Below are 24,106 nucleotides of genomic sequence, written 5' to 3'. Positions count from 1 at the left end.
ATCAATAAGTCCAAAAACAAAGCTCAAAAGTTCTCTGAGTAAGAACCTTTTGATCATCATTTATTTACTGAAAAAGATGTAATGACTCAAGAAAATCCAGATAACTAATTGTTGTCCTTCCAACACATAGTTCTAAAAGAAGAAAAATCGTTTGATTTAGTTCACCTTTTGAAAATTTTTAAGAGTCCGGTTACGAGGTTTGAATAGTAGGTATGAATCATAGTTCAATTATTTCTTTTCTTGATCAAGTCAAAAAATTCCGTGCTCCGGAAACTTAACTAAATTTCCGACGAAGTAGAATCATCTTTATCAAGATGACAGATCTTTTTCTGTATATCAATAGGATCCGTTATAACAAGTCACACACTCATATTCCGCAAATACCGAAACAAAGAAATTTCACGGTCGAACTACCAAACTAAAATACACTAAGAAGGCAAGTCCTAAGTTTTTTGACTAGCACTTCGGTGCTCTTATAAACCTAACTCACTAAAATTCCATCCAATAAAACGGAAGAGTTATAAATCTCCAAAATAATACATAGGAATACCGCAAATAGAGCCATAGCGACTCCCATAAGAGGAGTAGTACCCCAGCCTGGAGCTACTTTACCATATTCCGAATTTAACGGTTTCAATAAATCCCCGACACGAGTTCGTCTTGGCCCAGATTTAGAACTACCCTCAACAGTTTGTGTAGCCATAAATAGAATTTCATTGGTTGAGATCTGTTGACTTTGTATACCATTCCGTTGTAGTTGTAAATAAACAACCTTATTGTAGATCCATCGCGATTTTTAAATCTAATAATGGAAACAGCAACTTTAGTCGCCATCTCCATATCTGGTTTACTTGTAAGCTTTACTGGGTACGCCTTATATACTGCCTTTGGGCAACCCTCTCAACAACTAAGAGACCCATTCGAGGAACACGGGGACTAGTTGAAGTAATGAACCTCCCTATATATAATATGGGAGGTTCATTACTTCAATTGGGATAATGCAAAATTATTTTATTTTTTAGTCGGAACCTTAGGAGGCTCTCGAAAAAAGATAGCGAAAAAAATTATTCCCAGAGTAGAGACTAACAGGAATGTATAAACCAATGCTTCCATAGATTCGATCGTGGTTTACAATTATAGCTTCCAAACCTATTTCTATTTAGTTGGGATTGATTAAAAAAAAAAAAAAAAAAAAAAAAAATATGGGCGTAGGCGAAAACTACGTGAGAAATTTTGTATTATACTGCCTGTCTCTTTGTAGTAGGGTCTCCAAGTTTTTGGAATGTTCCAAATTCCACTTGAGCATCCAAATCTGGATCAATACCAGCAAATACATCTCGGAACAAAGTTCTAGCGCCATGCCAAATGTGTCCGAAAAAGAATAGCAAAGCGAATGAGGCATGCCCGAAGGTGAACCACCCTCTTGGACTGCTACGAAAAACACCGTCGGATTTCAAAGTAGCACGATCCAATTCAAAAATTTCTCCCAATTGGGCACGTCTAGCATATTTTTTCACAGTAGCAGGATCACTGTAACTAACTCCATTAAGTTCACCACCATAGAATTCAACAGTTACACCTACTTGTTCAACACTATACTTGGATTCTGCCCTTCTAAAAGGAACATCGGCTCTTACAATTCCATCCCCATCTACTAAAACTACCGGAAAAGTTTCGAAAAAAGTAGGCATACGACGTACAAAAAGCTCGCGTCCTTCTTTATCTCTAAAAACAGGGTGGCCTAACCATCCAATAGCTATTCCATCTCCATTGTCCATTGAGCCCGCTCGGAATAGTCCTCCTTTTGCCGGATTATTACCAATGTAATCATAAAAAGCTAATTTCTCAGGAATTTTAGCCCAAGCTTCCGATAAACTTAGATTTTCGGCTAAGCCAGCACTAACTCTTCGATATATTTCTTGCTGAAAATAGCCCTGATCCCACTGATAACGAGTAGGTCCAAATAATTCAATCGGGGTAGTTGCTGAACCATACCACATAGTTCCAGCAACAACGAAAGCTGCAAAAAACACAGCAGCGATACTACTGGAAAGAACAGTTTCAATATTTCCCATACGTAAGCCCTTGTATAGACGTTGAGGTGGGCGAACACTAAGATGGAATAGACCAGCTAATATGCCCAATGTCCCCGCTGCAATATGATGAGAAGCTATTCCTCCTGGAACAAAAGGATCAAAACCTTCTGCGCCCCACGCTGGACTTACAGGTTGAACTTTTCCTGTTAGTCCATAAGGATCAGACACCCATATTCCGGGACCATACAAGCCTGTTACATGGAATGCACCAAAGCCAAAACAAGCCACGCCCGAAAGAAATAAATGAATTCCAAAGATCTTAGGTAAATCCAAAGAAGGTTTTCCTGTACGCTCATCACAGAATATTTCTAAATCCCAATATACCCAATGCCAGATAGCTGCCAAGAAACACAAGCCGGAAAACACAATATGTGCACCTGCGACACCTTCGTAACTCCAAATACCTGGATTAGTTATAGTTCCCCCTGTAATACTCCAACCGCCCCATGAATTGGTTATTCCTAAACGAGTCATGAAAGGTATAACGAACATACCTTGTCTCCACATCGGATCAAGAACGGGGTCAGAGGGATCAAAAACCGCTAATTCGTATAGAGCCATTGAACCGGCCCAACCAGCAACTAAAGCTGTATGCATTATATGGACAGAAAGCAATCGACCGGGATCATTCAATACAACAGTATGAACACGATACCAAGGCAAACCCATGGAAATACCCCTTTATCAAACATAAATAGACACTATGTAACTTTATCACATTGGACTAACTAAAAAAAATATATATATATACTATGTACCTAACCTTTTTCAGTAGATTATCTATGAATAAGGGTTAATATTTATTCCGTTACATTGGTGAAAATAAGGGAAAAATTCTGTTCGTAGGAACAAAGAGAAGCAGATCTATTCTATACCCGATAAGTAACAATACGCAATGGGGAATTGGTTTTATTTGTGAAAACTCAATACATCAACACTGTGTCCATTATTTTAAGGATCCCCTGCTAAAAATTTTATTTATAAAATTCCGTATTTCTGTCTGAACCTTAGAATCTCTGTATTAAATAGGAGAAGCAGAAATAAAAATTTTGACAACAAACAATAACTCGATTGTTACGTTTCCACATTAAAGTCAAATATAGTCATTTAATTTATTTTTTTTTATTTTTTTTTAATGCCCATTGGTGTTCCAAAAGTACCTTTTCGGAGTCCTGGAGAGGAAGATGCAGTTTGGGTTGACGTATAGTGCGACTTGTCAGACATATTGGCTGATATGGGATTTACCCGTTCTCTCCCCCGATGGAGATATCTTCTGTTTCGCCCAAGAAAGATTCTTTGAACTATCAAAAACTCGGAGCGCGAAATACAATTAAATCAATTGTTTTAGAGATCAATAATCTAAATTAGAAGAACTTATGGTTTAGTTGGTTTGTACCAAAAAAATGAAATATTCAGGCTCCGTTCATAAAATACCAAATTCGTAATATAGGTACTATTATTACTTTACTTGTATTATAAAGAAAAGATTTTCCGGGGCTAGCTATGAAGCTTCCAATCAATGGAATAGTAAATATCTCAAATAGTTTGCCGGAAGGCAGGAAACTAATTGACAAATTAATAAAAAATCGTAGCAAAAGAAGTGGCATTGAAACAATTTGCCCTATATGTGCAAATATAATTCGGATAAATATTTGCCCGGAGTAGAACATGAACCTAAAAGAATTAAAAGGCCCATTTAGGAACAAGAAAATAACATCGTGATTTCAATTTCGATGAGACAATATATCAATGAGCGGTTAGTTCAAATCAAAAAAGTTTTATTTTTTCACTTTTTATAAGGTTCCTAGGGAAGGAAGCAAAAACTCATGACACGAGTTTTTTGAAAACTTGACAATAGACTACAATATAAATTCCCTAAAAGATGTTAAAAAAAAAGAAATAGGACTGGAATCAAGACATTGATTTTTCGCTGTTGAACCGTATGCATCAAAAGGTGCATGTACGGTTCCTAAAGGATAACTTTTTTGTCCTAATCAACCGACTTTATCGAGAAAGATTACTTTTTTTAGGCCAAGAGGTTGATAGCGAGATCTCGAATCAACTTGTTGGTCTTATGGTATATCTTAGTATAGAGGATGATACTAAGGATCTTTATTTGTTTATAAACTCCCCCGGTGGATGGGTAATACCTGGAATCGCTATTTACGATACTATGCAATTTGTTCCACCTGATGTACATACAATATGCATGGGATTAGCCGCTTCAATGGGATCTTTCATTCTAGTCGGAGGAGAAATTACCAAACGTCTAGCATTCCCTCACGCTTGGCGCCAATGAGTTTTTTATTTGTTTGATTTGAGAAAAAAGACTATGCCTTCGCTGTATGGAACATTAATAATAAGTAAAAATAGCATGGCATTTTAAGTTCGATATGAACAAACCTTTTTGTTTTTCTATAATATGAAATTATGTATCGAGATAGGAGTATGAAACAAAGGTTATTTCCAATTTAATCTGATATATATTTTATTTTGGAGTGGAGGTATGTTTCAGCGTCACAAACGATTTTTCTTACACATCAGAAGTGCCTCTCTGATATTTATGTTAAAAAAAAGAAGATCTTTTTTACTTACCCTAGGATCGGGTCAGAAAAAACATTGGGATTGCTCAATTAAAGATGAGATAAATAAGAAACATATAAAGCAACAGAACCATCATAGTATTTTTACTTCTACGAAAGGAAGGGTGGTAAATGGATAATTCAGCGATCTGATCTGTATCGGATCAATTGTATTTTTACCTAGTCTCTTTGTACCGTTCTTTCGCGTACGGAAGAGAAAAGTCAATTCCATTGGGGAGCCGTATGCAATGTACAAAAGATGCCTGTACGGTTGTTTAATTCTATCTTTTTTTGTTCTTTTTACTTACCTTGAACCAATCATTTAAGATAGAGAAGCCATTCATTCATAATGGATAGTATAGAATCAGGGTTATGATTCACCAACCTGCTAGTTCTTTTTATGAGGCACAAGCAGGCGAATTCATCCTGGAAGCAGAAGAACTACTGAAACTTCGCGAAACCCTGACAAGGGTTTATGTACAAAGAACCGGTAACCCCTTATGGGTTGTATCCGAAGACATGGAAAGGGATGTATTTATGTCAGCAACAGAAGCCCAAGCTTATGGTCTTATTGATCTTGTAGCAGTCGAAAATACGGGGGATTTCTCGTAAATAGCGGATTCTATTCAAACAACAAACAAAGCGTAATTTAAAATTTCCGTAAGTTGAGATTCACTATTTTAATCCAATTAAAATAGTTATTCAATTGAAGACAAATCAAATAATTAAGAATTATTAGGTTAAGATCGATCTAAACCAGCCATTATAATCCGATCATATAAATATACGATTCAAGATGCCAACTATTAAACAACTTATTAGAAATGCAAGACAGCCAATCAGAAATGTAACGAAATCTCCCGCTCTTCGAGGATGCCCTCAGCGTCGAGGAACATGTACTAGGGTGTATGTGCGACTCGTTTAGATCATGAGCTCGAACAAATGAAACAATTGTTCCAGTATCAAGGACCTGTACGAATGAATAGAGAGAATAAAGAGAATGGAAAAAATGAAAGAGTTTAGTATTTAAAACAAAAATAAAAAGATTCTCATATCCCTCTATTGATTGTGTATAAATTTTATGGTTTCTGTTGGTGCAAATCCAATCACCTCAAATTGAGATGAAAATCAATTCTCCAGTGGTAGCAACAAGTTATCCATTAAGCGGGGAAACGGTATTTAAGAAACCAAAGTATTATACTCCTATTCTTGAAATAACGGACTAACAGGGTCAGCTACCTAACCAACTTTCATAATTAAATGCCGTCACTGTATGGATAGCTCTCATTGTGAAAAGACCTATTACTATATAATTCTTAGGTAGAGCCAAAAAGTGCGAACTGTACAAGTTACCAAAAACATTGATCAAATGGGATGGGAGAAAGAGCTCCGGTGTATAGAAAGGACCTCACCGTTTAAGAAGTAACCATAGAAACGAAGGAATCCACTCTTTTTTTTTCTAAAAAATTGTGATTGGTTTTACAATTTTTTATCAGTCGAATTTATTCTTTACACACACAAGCGAAAGACCCGACTGAAAGAACTAATAAATTGTGGTTGGGAAGGTTATAGTAGCAAAAGCCATTGGAATTTATATTTTATATATCGGAATAATCCGTTTTGTTATTAATAGAACCGGGGGGAAAAGAATGACTGAATGAACAGAAATCAATTAGTTGTTCATCAAAGTTTAATTTTATTAAATGACCAGAGTTAAACGGGGATATATAGCTCGTAGACGCCGAACAAAAATTCGTTTATTTGCATCAAGCTTTCGAGGGGCTCATTCAAGACTTACTCGCACTATTACTCAACAGAAAATGAGAGCTTTAGTTTCTTCCTATAGAGATAGAGGTAGACAAAAGAGAGATTTTCGTCGTTTGTGGATCACTCGAATAAATGCAGTAACTCGGGAGAACGAGGTTTCCTATAGTTATAGTAGATTGATACATAATCTGTACAAGAGGAAATTGCTTCTTAATCGTAAAATACTTGCGCAAATAGCTATATTGAATAAGAATTGTTTTTCCATCATTTCCGAAAAAATCATTAAATAAAATAGATTTTTAAATCATATATAGGAAACCAACCCCCCCCCCGGAGAATAAACTCCGGGAACACAGACTCAAAAAATTAAGATAAGTAGTATAAATGAACGAACATGTTTCAATAACAAAAAAGGATTTGATTTATTCGTCTCCTTCTCCATTTTTTTTATTACAACACAATAATTAAATACGGATTCTAATTATAGTCTTTTTCAAAAACTTCAATGTTGAGTTAATATTGAAATTTTTTTAGCCAATTGAAGAGTATAGTATGCCTATTTATTTCGAGTTCTAGGACCAGTAGCTCTAGGGATCGACTCGGTTCTCTCAAATTGTTTCTCATTATTAAGAAAAGGTAACAAAGATAAAATACGAGCTTGTTTTATAGCAATAGTAATTAATCGTTGTTGTTTCAAGGTTAATCTATTGACTCGTCTAGATAATATTTTGCCTTGTTCACTAATAAATCGACTAATTAAACTCATGTTTCTATAATCAATTCGATCCCCCGATCCAATTGGGGGCAAACGCCTACGAAAAGATCGCTTGGTTTTATGAAAGGGTTGCTTGGATTTATCCATAGTTTAGTCCTTATCTTTAAAATCCTATTTCTTCATACATATACATACCTTTTATATACGACTGAAATAGGGTTTTAGTTATATATTTATATATGTTATATTCTTTATTTCTCTCTATATATTAATTTTAATGTTCTATTCTATATTTATATATATTTATATATATTTATAATATATCTTATTAATGTCTTCCTGTTTGTTACTTGAATTGAATGTAAAAACTCGATCACAGGCTCTATTCTATCTATCTATTTCTTGACTTCCACATGAATTGTATGCTTGTTACAATAGCGACAAAATTTTTTTAACTCTAATCGACCGGGTGTATTGTGTCGATTCTTTTGAGTAACATATCTAGAAACACCCGGAACTTCCTTAGTGGCACCGTTTTCATTTCTGCCACAACTGTTACATTCTAAAATAACTCTGACTCTGACATCTTTACCTTTGGCCATGTACCTCCTTTGATTTGGATTTCGGACCGACTCAACTCTTCTCTTTTCAACCCGAACCGAAGAAGAAGAAAGGAAAAAATTCAATAGAAATTACTCAAATTTCATTTCTAAAGTTTTTATTATAACGTAATATAATTATTAACTGATACAACTTTTTCTAACTATATATTGATTTTTTGTAGTCTAATCAATAGGACTTCATTTATGTATTTTATTTTGTGGAACCTGTCTTTCTATTAGACCCATATTTCTATTTCAATTCTACTAAGAAAATTCTATCTTAAACAACAAATCAGCTGCCGTAACCTTTTAGTCTTTAGATTTTGTTACTATCCTAAATAAATCAAAAGAAGGGGCGGTGATATAAATGAGTCACAGAGACCTGTTTATATCTATAATTTACTTGATTGATTTTGATATCAATAATTCGAATTAGAATTAAAAAAAAGGGAATAACAAAGCATCCGGGAATAAACGATTAATTTCTATCAATAAGCCTGCTAAAATAGCAAACCATAGAGTACTCAGTACAGGTGCCACAGAGAGATATGTTTTTAGATCTTGCATTGAAAATTCTCCTTCTTTAGTGTAATACATATATAATTAGATACTGAAAGTAACTAAAGGATCGCTCGTATTTTTATGTTATGCAACATTTCTAACTAAAATGTCTATGTGCAATCAGCGAGTAGACGGTGCTTCCCCTATAAAATCGAAAAAAAGATCCCCTCTTCCTCAAGATCAACACAAAATTGTCATTCTTTTTGTGCTTATACATCATTTCAGATGTATATAGTTTATTATATGTATATGAAACAAAAAATAAAAAAGAAATGGCAAGACAATTTTATGATATGATAGATAAAGAATAAAATAATAATGTGGAAAACAAGGCCGGGCTTTTGTACAATGACACTGTACAACAATTGAAAAAAGGGATGTAGCGCAGCTTGGTAGCGCGTTTGTTTTGGGTACAAAATGTCACGGGTTCAAATCCTGTCATCCCTACCTATTACTCCTCCTATGGGCAGTAACGGGGGATTAATTGAGATCGCTTAAAATTAGACATAATCTTTCATTATTATCCTACTCTATGCATCCAAGATTTATTTTCTTGATTTACGCTAAGCGTACAAAAGGAATTCTTTTCCCTACAGTTGTATTTTCTATCATAAGAAAGCGCTCTTAGTTCAGCTCGGTAGAACGTGGGTCTCCAAAACCCGATGTCGTAGGTTCAAATCCTACAGAGCGTGACTATATTCTTTGTTGTAGTGAATAACAATAAACTACCTTCAAAAGTTGAATTACAACTGCAATTTGACCTCCTGCAAAGAGGAGGTCAATCAAAAAAAAAGATTGAAATCTTACTTAATCAATCAAAGGTCCAGTTGATCACCCCGTCTGTATTGTAAATACGCCGTTACAAATAATCCTGCCAAAGTAATAGGAATTAGACCTAACACAATTCCAAATAGAAGAACTTCAATCATTTCGATTTATTTTTTGTTTAAGTAAAGGAAAAAGGAGAGGTACAAGTTATTCCTAAATATTAATCTGAATCATACGTGAATCTCAATTACCCTTTTTAGCAATTGACATGGAGAAGAACCTTAGAATACTTGAAATCTCATAGAAATATTCGTTGTTTTTTATTCTTGACTCAGTTAACTTCAAATAAGACGTATTTTGTTCAAACCAATGAAAAGCGCTGAGGTTATAGTTGAAGCAGCCAACAGAAAACCGAAATAACTAGTTATAGTAAGCATGAAACACCCAAAAAAATATATTCTTTTGCTACATAGACTCATAAAACATTTACCTAAGCTTCTATTTTTTTTTGCAAGATACAATAAAAAAAAATACCAACAGAATAGAATTAATTCAAATTTAAAATTCTTGATTCATCAGTCATTATAAACAATACTAACAAAGATAGAATGACATAGAGATAAAAAAAGATTGAATTTTGTGAATCTAAATTAATTTAATATAATCCTATAATTATGAATCGGCGATTCATTGTGCAACTCGTACGTTAATGCTTGAACCCTATTCATTTATTTACTATTTTAACTCATTAGATTTAGCAGGAAGCAATTGACCATAACATAATAAATCAAAAATCTCCAATCCAATAAGAAGATAAAAAAAGGTATCCGATGATAGTATTTAGTAAATAAAATAAAGTTTGACTTTATTTTTGGGGGTACAACTCAATTCGAGCGTTAGGAGTTTCCACTACATTATCTTTTGAGATTCTCCAGTCTTTTTTGACATATCCTCTTAGGTAGTTGGATCATTAGATTCTAATTCTATTCTGGTTAGGTCCAAAAGGAACCTTTCCTTTAGCTGAACTAAAGGTTGCATTCTAAATTTAGATTTCTAGAACTATTGTTTTATTTGTTCTCTTCATTAACGTCTATATCTTATTCTTTTAGAGTCTATTGTATGACGCATCCACTTTTTGAAATTAAATAATTAAATAAAGGTAGAGCAAAAAAAAACTTTTTTTAAAATGGATTTAGCATTTATTGTATTGCCTCACTATCAAAAAATTTCATATAATATTTAATTAAGAATTATATTAGAAACAGAAACCTTTTATTCGAACTTTACTAAACTAAAATCAGGAATTTATATTATTAAACCAGCAATAAAAATTTTTATTATTTATACTAATAAATAAACACGTGAAGTTTAAGTATATTGTGTTGAATAACATACACATAGACAAGCAACAATAAAAAATAGGCAAAAATTCAATAGGATTTCATTTTAATACTGTTCTAAAATGCGTTGCTGTGTCAGAGGAAGGATAGCTATACTGATTCGGTATACTCTAAATACACCTTCGGTACAATATTGACGATCTTACAAAGATGTTATATCAGTAGTTTTCTATTTACTGATCCCATCTTTTACAGAATCGATTCCCCTTTTTGACTGTACAAGAATATGTGGAGCTCAGCATGTCTGGAAGCACGGGAGAACGTTCTTTTGCTGATATTATTACCAGTATTCGATACTGGGTAATTCATAGTATTACTATACCTTCCCTATTTATTGCGGGTTGGTTATTCGTCAGTACGGGTTTAGCTTATGATGTGTTTGGAAGCCCTCGGCCAAACGAATATTTTACAGAGAACCGACAAAGTGTTCCATTAATTACTGGACGTTTTGATTCTTTGGAACAACTCGATGAATTTAGTAGATCCTTTTAGGAGGTCCCCAATGACTATAGATCGAACCTATCCAATTTTTACAGTGCGATGGTTGGCTGTTCATGGACTAGCTGTACCTACCGTTTCTTTTTTGGGAGCAATATCAGCAATGCAGTTCATCCAACGATAAACCTAATCCAAATTATAGAGCTATGACACAATCAAATCCAAATGAACAAAATGTTGAATTAAATCGTACCAGTTTATACTGGGGGTTATTACTCATTTTTGTACTGGCTGTTTTATTTTCTAATTATTTCTTCAATTAAGGTTAAGGGAAAGAACAAAATAGTAAGGATTCTCTTATCCCATTCGGAAGGATACTCTCTTCATAATTATCCATGACTGTTTTTGTCTCTAGCATGATCACTTGATGAAATGTGGAGGAAGGTGGGATAAATGGCCGATACTACTGGAAGGATTCCTCTTTGGCTGATAGGTACTGTAGCTGGTATTCTTGTGATTGGTTTAGTTGGTCTTTTCTTTTACGGTTCATATTCCGGATTAGGCTCATCTCTCTAGTAATAAGATGAGCAGAATTGTACACATCAAAAACTAATAACTCAGCAGGACCATACCCTCGAATCAAATAAAACAAAGGGTACGGTCCTGCCGAGTTATTATATGACTTTTTTTTTAGAGTATAACGAACCTTTAAGTCATTCCATAAGCTAAAAGAAAGCAGGAAAATTTTTTATTCAACACAATCACTACTATTTTTACTTGTAAATAAAATATCCGAAAAAAAATCGCTTGTTCTGATATTTTAGTTTAATACTTTTAAAATGGGATTCCTTTGATTTGGATTATCTCTATTTTTGAAGAAGTGAATTCGTTAATGAGAATTGAGAGTTGCTCCCTTCTCTCTCTATTATCTCCTTATCATTGATGTTCCATTTTTTTTTTTTTTTTTTTTTCACTTTTAAAAGTAATGGATCCATTCTATGGATGATACACATCAAATCCAATTCTATTTATACGTAAGAGCAAAATTTCACTGTGATAATATTATGAAAATAAAAAGGTGTGTATAAATTATTCACTTTTCAATATAATATGACAGAGCCTAAGAAAAAAGAAGAAAACAAAAGATAAATAACTTGTGAAATTTTTGTTATTAATTCTTTTAAAAATAAAATTAAGGGAATTGACTAATTGATTGAAGGAATTCAATTTTATCAAACATTTTTTTAAAAATCATCCGCCCTTTTTTGTTTGTTCACTAATTCTTATTAATTTAAAAGTTCTAATAGATTTGTAAAAGGACAAAAAAGTCATTTATCTTTCACGCACAGGAGAAAACAAGGATTATATTATTCTTAGATTCGACACAATAAAAAAAGGAATATCCCTTTTTTGTGTCGAATCGAAGAATAGAAAGACTATAAAAACCCCTTAGAAGCATTTGTCTTTTCTTTGTTAGTTATACTTGACCAGGTAGTTGGTTCCTGTGTATTGTCTTTGTATACCTAATATCCATTAGTAGTACTATGTACTAGAAATTAAAGGTAATAAAATCTCGATATCTCTCAAAAAAGCGTATAAATAAAACAGACAAAAAAGACTGTACAAATCTTTATGATTATTAAAAATGATGCCCTCAATCAAAAAAAGTTCGTCCTTTCCTTTTTTTATCAACTTAGTATTAAGAAATACCTATATCTAAAAATTCATTTCGAACAACTGAACCTTTTCAAACTGTTTCTTTTTAAGAACTAAAAAGATTTGTGCTAGAACAACTGATGCTAAGAAGAACAAAAGACCTTGGACGCGTGCGGTATCTTGAAGGACTATCTCAGCATCTGCCTGACCAAATCCCCCCACATTTGGATTACTCGTTAATAGTTGATCAAGTTTAATAGACTCACCTTCTGAAACAAGAAGTTCCGGTCCTGGAGGTATAATATCAATCACTTCATGCCCATCCGATGGATCAGTTATGGTTATTTCATATCCCTTTTTCTCTTTACGTACTATTTTGCTTATTACACCTGCGGATGTAGCATTATAGACAGTATTGTTACTCTTGCTGCCATCAGGATAAATCTGACCCCGTCCCCTGTTTCCCCCTACGTATATAGGATATTTTAAGAAATAAGCGTCCTTATTAGTTGCGGGGTCTGGAGAAAGAATAGGGAAGACTATTTCCCTATTTTTCTGACCAGGCACTGGACCCACGACAATAATATTTTTTTTGGTCGGACTATAACTCTGAAAAGAAATATTGCCGATCTTTTCTTTCAGCTCAGGAGAAATACGATCGGCAGGGGCTAATTCAAATCCCTCAGGTAAAATAAGAACAGCCCCCACATTCAAACCACCTTTTTTGCCATTAGCAAGAACTTGTTTCACTTGTGTATCATAAGGAATTCTAACTACTGCTTCAAATACAGTATCAGGAAGCACAGATTGCGGAACCTCAATATCCACGGGTTTACTAGCTAAATGACAATTGGCACAAACAATTCGTCCCGTTGCTTCTCGTGGATTTTCAAAACCCTGCTGCGCAAAAATGGGATATGCACTTGCAATAGATGTCTGAGTTATTACATATATCCCGATCGATACAGAAATAAATCGAGTCATCTGCTGCTTTACCCAAAAAAAAGTATTTCTATTTTGCATGGTCCAATTATTCTTATTGATCCCCAAATTTCTACAATAAATTAGGTAGGTAGCTAGTCTAGTTCCCTATCCACGAGTCTGTCGTTGTACTGGAATACAAATACTTTAACTAAACAGGTAGAAGTATAAAGAAAGAGTAAGTCAAATTAAAATTTCGTTATGTACGAAGCAAGATTCAGATTGGATTAATATAAGGAGATCCAATAAATTCTTCAGTCTCATTCATTCATCGAATGATAAATCACTACCAGGGACGGAGATACACGATTTAAATAATGGAAAATCCAATATTTTACAATTGTATCTAGAATAACTGGAAAAGTGGAAACAAGACCGGATATAATTTGATCATTATGTGCCAATCCAAAATCGTTGTATACCGAACCAATCATTAATTCCCAACCATGTGGAGAATGGAATCCGATCCATAAATCCGTGACTAAAAGAATCGAAAAGGCTTTTATTGTGTCACTTAAGTTATATAAGAATTCCTGAATCCAAGAATTAAGAATGACAAGTTTTTTATTACTCAGAATAAAATAACCACTTAGAATAGCGAAACAGATTATATTTGTCGAGAAATGCAAAATACTATTTAAATTATATTCATTATGCATTTTGACCAATTGTACTGTTTCTTTGTGGATCCCTATACGAACCTTTTGTAAATTTATCTCGGGGTACTCCTTTATCATTTCATCCAACAGAAAAAGTTCTTCTAATTCTATGAATTTTTCTAGAATGTTCTTCTCTTGAATATCATTCAAGAAAGTTTCCGATTGCCTGTTATTTAACCAATCAGTAATCCAAGGTTCCAGACATTTAGTAAATGAGAGAGAGACCCACCAGGGTAAAAATACTATAGCTGCAATATATGGAAGGAAAATAAAAGCTTTATTTTTTTTTTTTTTTTTTTTTTCACTTTGTTCTTTTTCATTTTTTTGAATTGTTACTAAACCTGCTTCATTTGTTGATTTCTCTTATATGATCTTTTCTTGAAGCATGAGTTATATAACAAGCAAGGTATGGAACCTATGGATCTATTTCCATTTTTTATATAGAGATAATTATTTAGTTCATTTCTTTAGTCTTTAGATCTAAAATAGAGAACTAGAAAAATAGGCTTTTGTTTCGTATAAAAAATAAGCGAATAGAGTTCTGAGCTATTTGAATTGAACAAGAAACAAATGTCTTGCATCCTTTTTTGTTCTCTTTTCAATTACTGCTCGAAACAAAACTCAAATAAAGACTAGTCTTTGGGGTCAAAAATTTCAAGACAAAAAAACTCCATCTGTGGATCAACTCATTTTTTGAAAAAGTTATACACCGAGGAAAGAAGATATTTCAGATTTATGAAAAATAGTGATGATCAAATCGGAAACAGGTGGTAAAACTAAAGTAAAGATTAATTTTATGATGATCAGAGATCCAAGTATTTCTTTCGTCAAAACCAAGAAGATAAAAGATCAGTTGACAAAAAAAATAAATAAATTCACTGAAATTTTCTTTTTATGTACTTAATCTATCAATTCTAAAATGGCATATTTTGCTCAACTAAAAACAAAACATGAATTCTCTATTTAAAAATCTCCGGTTGGGGTATATGTGATCAATCTAGTCTTATTAGACTTGTTAATAGTCTGAAAAACTTGAGTTGAATTACATACACATAAAAAAGGGCAGACGAAAAAGGAATTCTTATTATATTTTAGTCGTTTTATTGCAGATGCGCCCCCTCCCTGTTTCTTTGATTTTTTCTATAGGTCACCACATCAACCCAACAAATATATACAATATAACATGTTCTACTCGAACAAGCGTTGTGAAGATAAACTTGAGTTGTATTAAAAAAAGACGAAGAGTATTCCTGAATTCCTTCCCTTATACTTAGCTTAGAAAGTAGTCATTGCACCCCCATTTTAGTTCAAAAACCTTCAATTGGTACGCGCAAGAAATAGGCTAATTCCGCAGCTTTTTGTTCAATTTCTCGTGGAGTTAAATTTTCATCAGTCCGAGTTAAGGGAATAGTTCCTTGGCCCCTGACTTCCATATAAAGCACACGTCGAGTATAAAGGCCTTCTTTAACCTCCACTCTGATTGATTGAACATCACTCATAAGGAATCGAAGGAATATACGACGATTTTTTCCCGGAAATCCCCAACGAAAAATAGACACTATTCCTTCTTTTGTATCGAATCGATCATAACCACTACCTACATTCCACAAAATAGTGGACCACAAATAGGAACTAATAAATAGACCCGCAATTCCATAGAAAGACATTACAATCCCTTGTGGAAAAAAAGAGATTTCCTGAGATGGAAATAAAGATATCAGATTCCTACCAAGATAACTAGAGGTTCCAACAACTAAGAATCCTAGTGAACCTAAAAAAAGGATACAGGCCCAGAAAAAATTACTTGTTTTTCGAGACCCTGTTATAAATTCTATCCATATATGGTCTGATCGCCAGTTCATACTATACTAGATCCAATTGCATTCGATTGGAATTCGGAGAATAAACCAAATAAATTTGACTTTTATTTTCCTGCTCCCGAGGTAACTCTCATCAACTAGCACTTCATGTGAACCATTAAGAGTAATTGGTTAGATACATTGATTTTCCACTTTATATGAAACCAAAAATATCGGATGATGCTTTTTTAACCAGCTAGACCTGCATATACATGCATTTATACGGATATAATGTATACACGTGGAAAAGGTTTTTTTATGAATTTGTCGTTACAAGCAATCCCATATCATATCGACATTCTACTCAAAAATAGATACTAAAAAAATGATTCAGTGTTGATTAAAATAACTTTGTGAGATTTGGTCCCATAGATGAGTTATACAATCTTATTTTTTTGAACATAAAGAAATAAAGAAGCCATTGCAAATGCCGGAAATACTAGGCCTACTAAAGGCACAAAAATAGAGGGTAAGTTGAAATCTGTCATAGAATGGGTGCCTCGATTTAATATTTTAACCTCTGATAAAGATATCTTATGATAAATATATATCTATTATAAGTAATATTTAGTAGTTAATAAATGGAAAGTAATATAAAAAGTCCTATAAAGTAGTTAATAAATGCAACAAATGTAAAACTACGTTAAGTGGACCCTTTTTTTTGACACGAATATGTATGATAATTCCATTTAATAAACTTATTCGTTTTTTTTTCTTATCTTCTTTCTAAAAGAAAACTAAAATACTACTAACTTTTTATAAGTTCGCGACTCTAACTAATTCCAGGGGGATTGATAGTCAAAAAAGTTTCGGACGTTAGAGAGGTTACATCAATTACTACCTACTTTTGTATTTTATCAAATAGGTATATCATAGGTATATTTAATCTTTTTTTATTTCATATTTAGTTTCTTATATTATCTAGAAAATAAAAATAATTCTTAGTTCATTATGATATTTAATTATTATTTAGTACTTTATAAATTCTATTCTATATATAATATAATAAAATTTTGACATTCTATTTTTTTAGGCTATTGAAATTCAATTCTTATTTATAGTTTAAATTTATCTATATTTTATCTTTTATTTATATTAGTATAATTTATATTAATATCTAAAAACACTATTTATATATAATATAATTTTCATTACTAGATATTTATTCATTTATATCTTAAATTTGGTTATATATTCACTTTTATTTTGATATATTACATTAACACTAGTACATTTACATTAAATTTCTCTTTTTTTGACCTAAAAAAAAAGAATAACTAACAAAAAATTTAAGTCAAAGGAAAGAAACCGTGGAGCTGAAATAACTCAGCCAGAACACCCTTTAAAAGATTCCGTGGTACGATTAGATCAAATAATCCCTTCTGAAATAAATACTCAGCTGCTTGTGAACCGTCGGGTACTGTCTTATTCAATGTTTGTTCAATTACTCTTTTACCTGCAAATGCAATGTAGGCATTAGGTTCAGCAATTATGATATCTCCCAACATACCAAAACTGGCTGTAACCCCACCTGTTGTCGGCGATGTAAGAATTGGTACATAGAATAACTTTTTATTTAATTGATAATTATATAAAGCAGAAGATATTTTAGCCATTTGCATCAAACTCAAACTTCCTTCTTGCATGCGTGCTCCGCCAGAAGCACATACAATAATAACAGGTAGAGACTTATTAGTCGCATATTCGATCAAACGGGTGATTTTCTCACCGACTACAGATCCCATACTACCTCCCATGAACTGAAAATCCATGACTCCAATAGCTATAGGAATACCGTTTAGTTGACCTATGCCTGTTTGAACAGCGTCAGTTAAACCTGTCTTTTTTTGATAAGAATCAATACGATCTCTATACGGTTCTTCCTCTGAATGAAATTCAATGGGGTCTGTCGAGACCATATTCTCATCCATAGGATCCCAGGTGCCCGGATCAATCAAAAGTTCGATTCTCTCTGAACTACTCATTTTCAAATGATATCCACAGTGTTCGCAAATATTCAGTCTTGACCTAAAAAATTTCTTATAATTTAATCCATAACAATTTTCGCACTGAACCCATAAATGTCGGTATTTTTTATTTATATCTAAATCATTAGATCTTCCTCTTATATTAAAATCACTGGCATTAATACTAGTTCTGATAGTAGAATTACTACTTTCACTAACACTTATACTTTCATTAGAAATAAAATTATAAACATAATTATCACTGTAGTTATGGGTCTCGCCTGAAATGTAACTCTCACTACTGATTTCATAACGCAGATAACTATCAATGCAACTATTTATATGATTATTCCAACTAGATTGAGTATCATACATGTAACGATAAGAGTATCGACTAGTATTTTTAGATCCACTATTCATATAACTCGAATTCGGGGAACTAGAAAAAGAACGTTCTAGTTCAGTGATAAAAGTACTCTCATTGTCAATCTCAAAAATCTGATTTTCACTATCAAAATATATAGAAAAACTGTCCCCGTTACTATCCCTAACTAAAAAAGTGTCGTCAGAAATGAAACTCCAAATGTCTATGATATCCAAAAACTGGTCAACATTACTGAAATTACAACTCCCACTCTCATTCCAACTGGAAACGTTCTTATCCATAGTATTTTAAACCGGGTCTTCACTTGCATTGGTATATCTAATAGGACCAAGACTATCCATCGATCTACTTAACCTAGACTTGTTTCTAATTTATCAGTAGAGAAGAGAAGATCGAGTTGAACCAAGGGTTTTCCATATAGTATTACCACCGCTTATTTAAAAATCTAATAGATGAATAGTCATTCGATAAACAATTTTTTGTTGGATTTAGAATTAATAGAGATTCAGCCCTTTTGTTTGGACCGCTACGTTAAGTAATACGAATAAGTTAAGTATTTATTTAATTTAAAGAACTAATTAGAGTGTTCTGGAATACGGGGTCTAATATCAATCTAGATTCTGATTTATCATATTTAGGTTTAGGATTTAAATCATCGAATCTTTTGCTCAATTATAATACAAAAGAAGGATTTATTCTCATATTGTGTACAAATTATCATCTTATTCAAAGTATAAATACTAGTTTACTGACTTCATTCTCGTCTACGCGACACGGAACGAAAAAGACAATATACAGGATCAGTGGAAGGCACGTTTCCCTAGCTTGAGCTATGGTCTGCAACTCTGGTATATTAACTAATCCACCAATCCCAAGGATCCATAGGATTTATTATGTATAGAACATAAGAAAAAAAGAAGTCTTTTTTTTTAACCTTAACTTAGTCTTGGATTTATATCGTGGATATATTGATTCTAAGTAAGGTCCTTGTCCCTGTACATTCTGTATATATTGATACATAAAAGAAAAGATATATGCAAAAAAGATATATGTAAATACAAAAGATCCTCATTTTTTCGGCCCAATCTTTTACTAATAAAGGATTGAGCCGAGTTTAATTGCAATTAGGAGAACAAACAGGAATTACTGAATTAGGTAAGCTTAGTTTTTATTTAACATCTAGCTTATCTACTGGTTCGAATTCAAATTTGATCGCTTTCCAAACTTCACAAGCAGCGGCTAATTCAGGACTCCATTTGCAAGCTTCACGGATAATTTCATTACCTTCACGAGCAAGGTCACGTCCCTCATTACGAGCTTGTACACAAGCTTCTAAAGCTACACGGTTAGCTACTGCACCTGGTGCATTACCCCAAGGGTGTCCTAAAGTTCCGCCACCAAACTGTAGTACGGAATCATCTCCAAAGATCTCGGTCAGTGCAGGCATATGCCAAACGTGAATACCACCTGAAGCTACAGGGATAACACCAGGCATAGATACCCAATCTTGAGTGAAGAAAATACCACGACTTCTGTCTTTTTCAATAAAATCATCACGTAATAAATCAACAAAACCTAAAGTCATCTCACGCTCACCTTCTAGCTTACCTACTACGGTACCAGAGTGAATATGGTCACCACCAGACATACGTAATGCTTTAGCTAGTACACGGAAATGCATACCATGGTTTTTCTGTCTATCAATAACCGCATGCATTGCACGGTGAATGTGAAGAAGTAGACCGTTGTCTCGGCAATAATGTGCCAAACTAGTATTTGCAGTGAATCCACCAGTTAAGTAGTCATGCATAACAATTGGGACACCCAATTCTCTAGCAAACACAGCTCTCTTGATCATTTCTTCACAAGTACCTGCGGTAGCATTTAGGTAATGCCCTTTAATTTCACCAGTTTCAGCTTGTGCTTTATAAATTGCTTCAGCACAGAATAAGAAACGGTCTCTCCAACGCATAAATGGTTGTGAGTTTACGTTTTCATCATCCTTGGTAAAATCAAGTCCACCACGTAGACATTCATAAACCGCTCTACCGTAGTTTTTCGCAGATAATCCCAATTTTGGTTTGATGGTACATCCTAATAGAGGACGACCATACTTGTTCAATTTATCTCTTTCAACTTGGATCCCGTGAGGTGGGCCTTGGAAAGTTTTGGAATAAGCAGGAGGAATTCTCAAATCTTCCAGACGTAGAGCTCGTAAAGCTTTAAACCCAAATACGTTACCTACAATGGAAGTAAACATGTTAGTAACAGAACCTTCTTCAAAAAGGTCTAATGGGTAAGCTACATAAGCAATATATTGATTTTCTTCTCCAGCAACAGGTTCGATATGGTAGCATCGTCCTTTGTAACGGTCAAGACTGGTAAGACCATCAGTCCACACAGTTGTCCATGTACCAGTAGAAGATTCCGCAGCTACTGCAGCCCCTGCTTCTTCAGGTGGAACTCCAGGTTGAGGAGTTACTCGGAATGCTGCCAAGATATCAGTATCTTTTGTCTCATACTCAGGAGTATAATAAGTCAATTTGTAATCTTTAACCCCAGCTTTGAATCCAGCACTTGCTTTAGTCTCTGTTTGTGGTGACATAAGTCCCTCCCTACAACTCATGAATTAAGAATTCTCACAACGACAAGGTCTACTCGACATGGATTGGGCGTGAATGAAACATTTGAAAAGAAAATCAATTCTTTTACAAATTTTTTCAATTCAATTTCAATTATCAATTAATATTCTCAATTAATTAATAATACCATGTATTTGATTCGTCAAATACATCATTATTGTATACTCTTTGATATGTATGGCGCAACCCAACCTTTGATTTGCAAGTTTGTAGTTTATCGCTTTCTTGGTTTTATTTAAATGTCTTTCTTATCTAAATAGTTATCTAACTGTCTTATTTCAATATTAAATATTTTCTAAATACTCAAAAAAATCCCTCTTGACAGTGATATATCTTGTATATGTAAATCCTAGATGTAAAAATTAACCTAACTCATCCATCAAAAAGGTATAGTCTAACCCACAAATGGGCAAAAATCCTTCTGAAAAAATAAAAAAAAATGAACAATGAGATAGAAAAAATGAATAATAGATAGAGTTCAGGTTCGAATTACATAATTACATAAATCATAAAATAAGATATGATATGTATGGAATTATCTATAATGGTAGATAAAAGAAACACACTTCTTCATGCTTCTTAGTCATCTTCATCTACTTTAGTTGAAAAACAAAATTGTGGTTAAACTTGAAAATTCATTCATTGAATGAGTAAATGATTGAATTAGATTCAGTTGGATAGTACCAACTACCATTTTGTTTTTGAAAGTAAATGTGCTAACTTTCATTTATTATTGAATTAACCGATCAACTTGCTATCGGACATTTTTTTATTCGGAAATATAATATTCCAAAAAATTTCGACATATTTCACTTTATCATCATTATGCAAATAAATCCTACTACTTCTGGGACTGCGGTTTCACAATTGGAAGAAAAAAACCTAGGGCGTATTGCTCAAATTATTGGCCCAGTACTGGATATCGTTTTTTCCCCGGGTAAAATGCCCAATATTTATAATGCCTTGGTAGTTCAAGGTCAAGATGCGGATGGTCAGGAAATTAAAGTTACTTGTGAGGTACAGCAATTATTAGGAAATAATCGAGTTCGAGCTGTAGCTATGAGTGCTACAGATGGTCTAACGAGAGGAATGGACGTGATTGATACGGGAGCTGCTCTAAGCGTTCCAGTCGGTGGAGCCACTCTGGGACGAATTTTCAATGTTCTTGGTGAGCCTGTTGATAATTTAGGTCCTGTAGATACTCGCACAACATCTCCTATTCATAGATCCGCACCCGCCTTTATCCAGTTAGATACGAAATTAGCAATCTTTGAAACTGGGATTAAAGTAGTGGATCTTTTAGCCCCTTATCGCCGTGGAGGAAAAATTGGACTATTTGGGGGAGCTGGAGTGGGTAAAACAGTCCTGATTATGGAATTGATCAACAACATTGCTAAAGCTCATGGAGGTGTATCCGTATTTGGTGGAGTAGGCGAACGTACTCGTGAAGGAAATGACCTTTACATGGAAATGAAAGAATCCGGAGTCATTAATGAAAAAAATATTGCAGAATCAAAAGTAGCTCTCGTCTATGGTCAGATGAATGAACCGCCTGGAGCTCGTATGAGAGTTGGTTTGACCGCTCTAACTATGGCGGAATATTTCCGAGATGTTAATGAACAAGACGTACTGCTATTCATTGACAATATTTTTAGATTCGTCCAAGCAGGATCCGAAGTATCGGCTTTATTAGGTAGAATGCCGTCTGCGGTGGGTTATCAACCTACCCTTAGTACAGAAATGGGTTCTTTGCAAGAAAGAATTACGTCTACAAAGGAGGGATCTATAACTTCTATTCAAGCAGTTTATGTACCTGCAGACGATTTGACTGACCCTGCGCCAGCAACGACATTTGCGCATTTAGATGCGACTACCGTACTATCAAGAGGATTAGCTGCTAAAGGTATTTATCCAGCAGTGGATCCTTTAGATTCAACGTCAACCATGCTACAACCTGCAATCGTTGGTGAGGAACATTATGAAACTGCGCAAAGAGTCAAGGAAACTTTACAACGTTACAAAGAACTGCAGGACATTATCGCTATCCTTGGATTAGACGAATTATCCGAAGAGGATCGTTTAACCGTAGCACGAGCACGAAAAATTGAGCGTTTCTTATCACAACCCTTCTTTGTAGCGGAAGTATTTACTGGTTCTCCAGGGAAATATGTTGGCCTTGAAGAAACCATTAGGGGCTTTAAACTTATTCTCTCAGGCGAATTAGACAGTCTTCCTGAACAGGCCTTTTATTTGGTGGGTAACATCGATGAAGCTACTGCGAAAGCTATAAACTTAGAAGTGGAGAGCAATTTGAAGAAATGACCTTAAATCTTAGTGTACTGACGCCTACTCGAATTGTTTGGGATTCAGAAGTTAAAGAAATAATTTTATCGACTAATAGTGGCCAAATTGGTATATTACCAAACCACGCTCCTATTGCCACAGCTGTAGATATAGGTCTATTGAGAATACGCCTAACAGACCAATGGGTAACGGTGGCTTTGATGGGCGGATTTGCTAGAGTAGGTAATAATGAGATCACCATTCTAGGAAATGATGCAGAGATAAGTACTGATATTGATCCGCAAGAAGCTCAAGAAGCTCTTGAAAAAGCGGAAGAAAATTTGCGTAAAGCAGAAGGTAAAAGACAAGCAATTGAGGCTAATCTAGCTCTAAGACGAGCTAAGACACGAGTAGAGGCTATCAATGTTATTTCCGCTAGTTGATGTTGATGCATCGGAACAATAAAAAGAAGTTCTTTATTAGACAAGACTGTCTATTTTGAGCCCAAAAATGGAAAACAATGAGATTAAGTCTAATCTAAGAAATACAACAAAAAAATGAAATGAGTATAAAAACTTATTAGATACCGGAATAACTGGTATCTAATAAGTTGTACCTACTATTGGATTTGAACCAATGACTCCCGCCGTATGAAAGCAATACTCTAACCACTGAGTTAAGTAGGTCTTTTATCACTACAAAGAAAAATTCAACTTATCACTTTTGGGATTATATATAGAATAGG

The 24,106-nt window shown here is 33.9% G+C and overlaps 23 protein-coding genes and 3 non-coding genes across 26 annotated transcripts, besides 1 other annotated feature; 11 read left to right on the top strand and 15 right to left on the bottom strand. All coding sequences in view use genetic code 11, as the record gives it.

Moving 5' to 3' along the window:
• Positions 1-24,106: part of a sequence feature (large single copy region (LSC)) that runs on past both edges of the window.
• psbH (photosystem II phosphoprotein) lies at positions 482-703 on the bottom strand. Its single transcript has one exon. The coding sequence runs from the start codon at positions 701-703 to the stop codon at positions 482-484; it is 222 nt and encodes a 73-aa protein (YP_004769975.1).
• On the top strand, positions 809-940 carry psbN (photosystem II protein N). The gene has a single exon. It carries the CDS (start codon positions 809-811, stop codon positions 938-940), a length of 132 nt encoding a protein of 43 aa, YP_004769974.1.
• psbT (photosystem II protein T) lies at positions 1,012-1,113 on the bottom strand. The gene has a single exon. It carries the CDS (start codon positions 1,111-1,113, stop codon positions 1,012-1,014), a length of 102 nt encoding a protein of 33 aa, YP_004769973.1.
• Positions 1,239-2,765, bottom strand: psbB (photosystem II 47 kDa protein). Its single transcript has one exon. It carries the CDS (start codon positions 2,763-2,765, stop codon positions 1,239-1,241), a length of 1,527 nt encoding a protein of 508 aa, YP_004769972.1.
• Positions 3,232-5,290, top strand: clpP (clp protease proteolytic subunit). The gene is made up of 3 exons: positions 3,232-3,300; positions 4,093-4,383; positions 5,045-5,290. Exons 1-3 carry the CDS (start codon positions 3,232-3,234, stop codon positions 5,288-5,290), a joined length of 606 nt encoding a protein of 201 aa, YP_004769971.1.
• Positions 6,382-6,735, top strand: rpl20 (ribosomal protein L20). Its single transcript has one exon. It carries the CDS (start codon positions 6,382-6,384, stop codon positions 6,733-6,735), a length of 354 nt encoding a protein of 117 aa, YP_004769970.1.
• Positions 7,002-7,307, bottom strand: rps18 (ribosomal protein S18). The gene has a single exon. The coding sequence runs from the start codon at positions 7,305-7,307 to the stop codon at positions 7,002-7,004; it is 306 nt and encodes a 101-aa protein (YP_004769969.1).
• rpl33 (ribosomal protein L33) lies at positions 7,556-7,762 on the bottom strand. Its single transcript has one exon. The coding sequence runs from the start codon at positions 7,760-7,762 to the stop codon at positions 7,556-7,558; it is 207 nt and encodes a 68-aa protein (YP_004769968.1).
• Positions 8,201-8,329, bottom strand: psaJ (photosystem I subunit IX). The gene has a single exon. The coding sequence runs from the start codon at positions 8,327-8,329 to the stop codon at positions 8,201-8,203; it is 129 nt and encodes a 42-aa protein (YP_004769967.1).
• Positions 8,697-8,770, top strand: trnP-UGG. Its single transcript has one exon. It is a non-coding gene; the product is annotated as a tRNA-Pro (tRNA).
• trnW-CCA lies at positions 8,942-9,015 on the top strand. The gene has a single exon. It is a non-coding gene; the product is annotated as a tRNA-Trp (tRNA).
• Positions 9,139-9,252, bottom strand: petG (cytochrome b6/f complex subunit V). The gene has a single exon. The coding sequence runs from the start codon at positions 9,250-9,252 to the stop codon at positions 9,139-9,141; it is 114 nt and encodes a 37-aa protein (YP_004769966.1).
• petL (cytochrome b6/f complex subunit VI) lies at positions 9,433-9,528 on the bottom strand. Its single transcript has one exon. It carries the CDS (start codon positions 9,526-9,528, stop codon positions 9,433-9,435), a length of 96 nt encoding a protein of 31 aa, YP_004769965.1.
• psbE (photosystem II cytochrome b559 alpha subunit) lies at positions 10,732-10,983 on the top strand. Its single transcript has one exon. The coding sequence runs from the start codon at positions 10,732-10,734 to the stop codon at positions 10,981-10,983; it is 252 nt and encodes an 83-aa protein (YP_004769964.1).
• psbF (photosystem II cytochrome b559 beta subunit) lies at positions 10,994-11,113 on the top strand. Its single transcript has one exon. The coding sequence runs from the start codon at positions 10,994-10,996 to the stop codon at positions 11,111-11,113; it is 120 nt and encodes a 39-aa protein (YP_004769963.1).
• Positions 11,136-11,252, top strand: psbL (photosystem II protein L). Its single transcript has one exon. It carries the CDS (start codon positions 11,136-11,138, stop codon positions 11,250-11,252), a length of 117 nt encoding a protein of 38 aa, YP_004769962.1.
• Positions 11,383-11,505, top strand: psbJ (photosystem II protein J). The gene has a single exon. The coding sequence runs from the start codon at positions 11,383-11,385 to the stop codon at positions 11,503-11,505; it is 123 nt and encodes a 40-aa protein (YP_004769961.1).
• On the bottom strand, positions 12,646-13,608 carry petA (cytochrome f). Its single transcript has one exon. It carries the CDS (start codon positions 13,606-13,608, stop codon positions 12,646-12,648), a length of 963 nt encoding a protein of 320 aa, YP_004769960.1.
• Positions 13,827-14,303, bottom strand: cemA (chloroplast envelope membrane protein). The gene has a single exon. It carries the CDS (start codon positions 14,301-14,303, stop codon positions 13,827-13,829), a length of 477 nt encoding a protein of 158 aa, YP_004769959.1.
• Positions 15,533-16,087, bottom strand: ycf4 (photosystem I assembly protein ycf4). Its single transcript has one exon. The coding sequence runs from the start codon at positions 16,085-16,087 to the stop codon at positions 15,533-15,535; it is 555 nt and encodes a 184-aa protein (YP_004769958.1).
• On the bottom strand, positions 16,462-16,572 carry psaI (photosystem I subunit VIII). The gene has a single exon. The coding sequence runs from the start codon at positions 16,570-16,572 to the stop codon at positions 16,462-16,464; it is 111 nt and encodes a 36-aa protein (YP_004769957.1).
• Positions 17,374-18,717, bottom strand: accD (acetyl-CoA carboxylase carboxyltransferase beta subunit). The gene has a single exon. The coding sequence runs from the start codon at positions 18,715-18,717 to the stop codon at positions 17,374-17,376; it is 1,344 nt and encodes a 447-aa protein (YP_004769956.1).
• Positions 19,605-21,062, bottom strand: rbcL (ribulose-1,5-bisphosphate carboxylase/oxygenase large subunit). Its single transcript has one exon. It carries the CDS (start codon positions 21,060-21,062, stop codon positions 19,605-19,607), a length of 1,458 nt encoding a protein of 485 aa, YP_004769955.1.
• atpB (ATP synthase CF1 beta subunit) lies at positions 21,904-23,400 on the top strand. Its single transcript has one exon. The coding sequence runs from the start codon at positions 21,904-21,906 to the stop codon at positions 23,398-23,400; it is 1,497 nt and encodes a 498-aa protein (YP_004769954.1).
• On the top strand, positions 23,397-23,804 carry atpE (ATP synthase CF1 epsilon subunit). The gene has a single exon. It carries the CDS (start codon positions 23,397-23,399, stop codon positions 23,802-23,804), a length of 408 nt encoding a protein of 135 aa, YP_004769953.1.
• trnM-CAU lies at positions 23,975-24,046 on the bottom strand. Its single transcript has one exon. It is a non-coding gene; the product is annotated as a tRNA-Met (tRNA).

Source organism: Wolffia australiana, chloroplast, assembly GCF_029677425.1.
Source record: "Wolffia australiana chloroplast, complete genome".
Taxonomy (NCBI): domain Eukaryota; kingdom Viridiplantae; phylum Streptophyta; class Magnoliopsida; order Alismatales; family Araceae; genus Wolffia; species Wolffia australiana.
The sequence above is the reverse complement of the archived record's forward strand: the minus strand, read 5'-3'. Positions and strand labels throughout refer to the sequence as shown.